General features: G+C 40.3%; 1 protein-coding gene across 2 annotated transcripts in view; it reads right to left on the reverse strand.

Moving 5' to 3' along the window:
* Nucleotides 1-319: 319 nt before the first annotated feature.
* The window catches only part of SEPTIN7 (septin 7), a 37350-nt gene continuing 31207 nt past the window's right edge, over nucleotides 320-6462 (reverse strand). For both annotated transcript variants that reach the window (XM_082192875.1, XM_082192874.1), the window contains 3 exons: nucleotides 4356-4491; nucleotides 3268-3407; nucleotides 320-1354 (listed from right to left, as the gene is read on the reverse strand). In XM_082192875.1, the coding sequence (XP_082049001.1) occupies nucleotides 1315-1354; nucleotides 3268-3407; nucleotides 4356-4491 (316 nt within the window). In that variant the 3' untranslated portion in view covers nucleotides 320-1314. The remainder of the gene's footprint in view (nucleotides 1355-3267; nucleotides 3408-4355; nucleotides 4492-6462) is intronic.

The raw sequence follows: 6462 nt of genomic DNA on the forward strand, positions 1-6462 counted from the left end.
AAAAACGTATCCGAAACCTACATGTCATGAAACACACACACACTTACACAACCACAAACACGTCTGCATGCAAGTATTTGTAAAGCAAATCCTTTCGTAATTGATATAAAATTGAAAAGTGGAATATTTGTTAGAGTATGTTAAATAAACATGCAAAATCAAGTTTCATCTTGCTAAATGATTATGAATATTTTGAAGAATTCCAGGGAACGTCAGCTCAGGTAAATGATTAGTTATAAATGTTTTACTTTTAAAAACAATAGAAAAAGGGAAATGTCATAAATTCTATTATCCAAGGATAAGATAATCCAGACTTGAGTATGTTACATCACAACATTGTTTATTATATGACTTTTTACAATACAAACAAAAATACAGAAATGCAGTATATGAATACAGCTAAATGTAAAATTGTGACTTTTCTCTCAAGAGGCCATGATTCTCTTTTCTAGTAGAAGACAGACTGCACACAGGTAGAAACAGGTTGGTAGTTAACTCCACATTTTTTCCTAGAAATGACCTATAAATGCATTTTCCTGCTACTTACCATAAAATGTAAAAAGGGAGTTAAAGGAAAGGTTTTATCAACTGGTTCCTACCATATGAAAGAAACTACACTCTATTTAGCAGGGCCAATATATGGAAAAATATCTAAATTATATGTTATTACAAAAATGAAGCAGTAATGAAATTATTCTGGCTAGAGTAGTTACTAAATGAGAATAGCATATATTTAAAGAATCCAAAAAAAGTTGTTTTTTTAAAAAAAGCTTTTAGGTGCCCCATAAGCCTATAAGTTTTGTTTTTCCATGTGTATTTTCAAACAACGGAAGTGTCAAAAATAGGGTCAACTGTGTTAGACTAAATTACATTATTATATATGCTGCACTGAATGGAATTTTTTTTATATAATAGAAGCATAGTTCGTATTATATTATGGCAATGTATCCTTATGGAAAACTTTCCCAAGTCCTTGTATACTGGAATATCCTGTAAACAAAATCAAACCACCAGAACATGATTGTACAACAGTAAAATGTTATTTTGCAGTAAAATGACTTGTGTGGTTTTTTTCCTTTTTATTTTAAAAGGGTAACTTAGAGCTGGTTTGTTTTCCTAAGTATACAACACCCTAAATAATTCAAGGCATCTCAAGTGCCCTCAAAATTAACCAAAAAAAAATTTTTTTTTGTCATGCTGTTAAATCCAAAGATATGGACACAACTGGTGCAAGATTGGTCAAACAGATCCAACACACACATGTCCAGGCTGGAATATTGGCAACTAATACATAACTGGTGGTCATAAGTATATTTAAAATATCTTCCCTTTCTTCTTGTTCTTTTCCAAAGTTCTGTAAAAGAAGAAAAGGAAAAATCATTATTCAGATATGTTTACGTATGTGATCTTCTGCTTGTGTAAGCACATTACTGTAATTATCGCATTCTTCAGCGCATCAAGCAAGCAGTGTAGGGGTCCCCAAACTTTCTGTGGGCATTCACATAAAATTAACGTCATACAGGGACTTGGCCAGACACAACATGGCTGCCATTGAAGGTGTATTATTGAAAGTGGCCCTCACTCATTTGCATTGTGCTTGTGTGTTTCTGGGTACTGAGAGGGAGGAAACATGCAAACAAAACATGGACCTGCAGACCCCAGAGAAAAGGAAAAGCACAAAGGGCACAGTCCCTAAGTGAATATGAAACAAAAAGCAGAGGGAAGAGGGAGTAACAAAGCAGAAATTCAAGAAGAGTGTTTTCGCTGGCCAGGCTTAATTCAAATCCATCCAACCTCCTTTGGGGAAGGTTCTCAGGCAGGGTGGAAGGAGAAAGAACTTGCCCATGTGAAGAGCACCTGGTGGAAACCCTCACACCTATGGTTCTTAATTGTAAACTATATGCTGATCTCCATCAGCAATTTCTAGATCAACTCTGTATCCTCAAGTGGAAACCAGAGTTGGAGGTCATACATTTTCTATTACTGGAGAATGATCAGGAACTCACCAAGTTAGTGGCTAAATATCTCTATGTGGTTTTTTTGTCGTCAAAATGCACTGCAGACATCTGATCTCCTTGGAGACCTAGAGATGTGACGATAGGCTGCTCTGCCTCCTTTCTTTTAGTAAATGTTTTGTGCCACTGGGGAAGTGGTAATTCTGTATTGATTTGTTTTGGGTGTTTGTATGTGATGCCAATAAAAGGTTTGATGATGATGATGATGGTAACAAAGCAAAGGCCCTCAAAGAAGAGGGAAACTGAGTGCCAACTGACCCAGAGAGGAGCAAAGGGGAGAGACACAAGCCATCCTTTCCTTCTCTCCAACTGGTTGCCTGTCCTCAACCCACCCCCACTTTCCCCAGTGAGGTTCATCATCTTCTCCTTTTCCTCTCATTACATTTTTTTCTCCCTCCTGGTCACTCTTGTTTTCTACTGGGAGGGCAGCAATCTTAGCCTGGAAAACTAGTGGAAGGAGGAAGGAGCAATACTTCTCCCTCTTCTCTCCAAACTCTCCATCTTTTCCAGGCCGAGATATCCATCTGCGAAGTATATTTACCATGGCCATTTTCCAGGATAAGTGTACATGTGGAGCAGTTCATAGCAAGGACAAATATGATATGTCACATGCACGCAATATGGCATTTTACCAAAATGAGCAGATAACATAGTTAAATCTGAAGTGGGAGCTTCCTGTGATAGCACAGAGCCAGATGGTGGAGAAGCAGAAAATGAGCTGGTGAGAGTGGTTTAGGAAGTACTGCTATGAGCAGGGTTGTCAGTCCTAAGGAAGGAATTGCAAAAAGTGGTTTGACAACAGAGGAGGAATGGTGATTCCAGGCATAGACTGGACAGAATGGAAAGTAGCACCGAAATAGGAATGGGCCAAGGGGAATTTTCCCCTTCAACCAAGCAGCTTAAACATTTCTAAGGGGCTGCTTCTGGTGATACTGATATGGCCAATATGATGCCCTGTTTCAGGAGCCCTTAGAAACAACATAGGATGTGGGGGTTGGCTGCGAGGAGAAAGGCAAACTGGTGAAAATAGCCTCCTTCTCTTTTCTATTGACTGCAGCCTCTGCTGTATCAATGTGTCTTCCGACGGCAGAGGGACACCACTGGGATGCAACCCACAGGACTATACACAGGTAAGCCACTACTTGGATGTGTTATCGCTGAAAGGGATTGTGCAGGAACAGGGTATGAACTCCTGCGGTAGGACCTAAAATCAGAACTCTCAGAAAGGACTGCAGTTACGACTCCAACGCACCTCGATGAATTCTGTTGTTCCAAAATACGTTGCTGAGCTTCCCAGTTTGCCTTTTCGTCCTCGAACTGGCGGCGTTTTTCCTCTAATTCCTTGTGTTGTGCCTCCAAGTTCTTTTTCATCTGCTCATGACGCCGCTGGAGCTAAGGAACAAGAACGCAAAGGATGGTAAGGTTTCTCATCTGTGTTCAAGGGGTCCGTCAGAAAATGAAAAAGAGATCAGTGATGTTGAAAGTAAAAAATAGACAATAAATGAGCACATTGGGTTGGACCCAGACCACATTACTTGCACTTAATAACCACTGAATTCAGTGGAAGGTGAGCAATGACTAACATTTCAACTTTGATTTCAGGAGGACCCAAATGCAACTGACAATCTGGATCCAGCCCTGTATTTATTTTATTTTTAACAGGCATTTTAATGTTAAACGCTATTATGTTCAGACTTCGGACAAAGCACTGTCTTATTCTCACCCCTTCTCCTTTGTCATCTAGTCTGACCTTTAAATCAAGTTTCCCTACTGAATAATTTCCCTATCTATCCAAACAGGAAGAAAAAGCTGCTGTGGTAGGTAAGACCAAGCATCAAACTGTGGCTGAACTCTACACTACGTACTGCCTGTTGCTTTTCAAGATGATATTACAATGGATCTTAATTTAGGATGATTTTTTTTTTTAATCTCAGCTTAAGCAATCACGACAATCCTTCATTCTTGAAAGTTATGGATCTGAGTTTCTCTTGGCTTCACGGAAGATCACTATTTGATACATAACACGAGTTAAAATGGTGCATTCAGCTCAAGTTATATCAGTGTAAAAATAAAAATATTGCCATAATGGTAAAATCATGGCCAAGAACTCCACAATGTGAAAAGTCACAGGACATGATGTGCATTTACAGTTGTTGGGCACACAGGACTAGGGATTTATCGATCACCCACATATATGTCCACTTGAGCTCATCTAATTTCCCTGGGAATCCACTTACAGCTGATTTTCTATTGACTCACAGTGCTAAATAAATATTGTCCTGTAATTCAAATATTCTAATGTTTGCTTTATCCAGTACATGCTGCCACAGCAATATGTACCTCTGCTTCAGAGTCCTTCAGTTTCTGAACTTTTTCTTTGACCTTCATCTCAAAGACTTGCTCCATTTCCATTTCCATTTTCTTCATCTTTGCCACATGTTCTCTCCGCTCTTCCTCCATTTGCGCAAGAGGGCTCCTGCCATAAATGAAACAGATGCTCGGTTATTCAATTTTCATTTGGAAACACAAATTCAGTGAAAAGCCAATAGACACACACGGAGACAGGAAGCAAGCTACTTTCGGAAAGTGAAGTAGTGCCAACAAATAAATGAGAGTGATCAAGTGCTTCCTTGTCACATTTGTTTCAAGTTTACAAATTAGTGTGAACATCCAGTCTAACAGAGGATGAAACCACGTGGCTGGGGTCTGTGCTTCACCTGCAATGGTACAATTTCTTAGAAATAGCACTTTGTGAAGAAGGAAAAAACCACACAGAGGTAGTGAGATTTAACACCACAGATCAGGTGCACATGCAATGGATACCTTGGACAACAATGTATTTCAAGTAGGAATAACTCGAGTGTGTTATGTTGAAACAGGGCTACATCTAGAAATGTTCTTTATGGGGGTCCAGAATTTCTGCTGGGGTGTATTTTAATACACATGCATTGCACATGCCACTAAAAAGAACTTTGTAATTTATATGCATGGCACACAACACTGAAAAGCCATGGTGCATTTACTTTTTGTGTTTGTGCACACATGCTTTGTTGCTTAGAGTCATTTAGAAGCCTACACAGAGTGGCAGAAAATCCTCAGAACTGGGAGGGCAGCCTGGCCCATGTTCTTTACTTCTTTATATATATTGTTAGCTGTTTTCATACCAGCTAACCATATAACTTTTTGCATGGCTTGAATTTTGAAGTGCATAAATGCTTCTTTGGAATGCTCACTATTTTCCTGGAACCACACTCATTGTCTGGCTGCGGATTTTAAAATACTCTTCTATAAAGAGAGCCAAGATAAGGCTATCCACACACACCAGTTGCCTAATTTCCAATGCAAAGCTGCTGTCACTTTCAAATTGGAGAGGCTTCCTGGCTTGGAAGGAGCATTGGGACATAGGATATAAAAGTGTGTGTGTGTGTGTGTGTGTGTGTGTGTAGGTAGGAAAGAAGGAAGGAAGGAAGGAAGGAGAGAGGAGAAAAGGGCACAGCAGTGCCCCCAGGTGCCTTTCTTCTTGTCTGCTTCTTCATTCCTTTCCCCCTTCAACCTTCCCATCACAGCCTCACTTCTGACTGCTGCATCCCTGTATGCCTGTGAATTATGCACATCAGGACCACCACCAGCTGCTGCTGGCACTGTAGTTGGGGGCAGGCTGGGTTGGGAAATGAGAAGGTACTGGGCAGACTGCAAAGCTGAGGTGCACCTGAAAGGGGTTCAAGGCCTACTGGGGGTTCCTGGCATGCAGTTTGCAAATCACAGATTTACAATCCTAAACAATACTATCCACATGGCGGCAGCGTAACTCAGACCAAGCTCTGACTATGTGCACTACAATAAAAGCAGCAGCAAATCACCTACATTCAGAAGCCACAAGAAAGTGAGCCAAGCCACAAGTTACAGGTCATATCACACAAGATATGCCTTATATGATGAAGGAATTACATACATAGAAGGTTTTTCTTTTTAGAAAATACATATCCATTTTAGAGATGGGGTTCATAACACCATAGCCCACCCTACTGCCAGCCAGCTCTCCTCAGTGCCCAAGGCCTATCCTGCACACTTGTTTTCCCCACCTAGTGTCATAGCAGAGGGACCTGTTGGTCTTCCCTCACCTCTTTCCTGAATACATTATTCAAACAGATTCCCCTCCTTCCATTCCCCCACTATATTCCCCTTCCCAACACTCTCATGCCTCTTAAAATTATTTTCCTCTGCCCCTATCACAGAGTTCAGTGGGGCTCACACTGGTCCTGAGTAGAAGACTTCAGTCTTAAAGGATTTAACAGCGATCAAGAGGTCAAGTTACATACTTACATAGCATTTTTATTTTACAATTTGCCTTTGAGAGTCACTTCACATTAAAAGGTTCCATCTTGAAAACTACTTGGGATTTGTTAATGGGTCATTTAGAGCAGGCATAGGCAAACTCAGCCCTCCA

Source organism: Podarcis vaucheri (assembly GCF_965113315.1).
Source record: "Podarcis vaucheri genome assembly, chromosome: 12".
Taxonomy (NCBI): Eukaryota; Metazoa; Chordata; class Lepidosauria; order Squamata; family Lacertidae; genus Podarcis; species Podarcis vaucheri.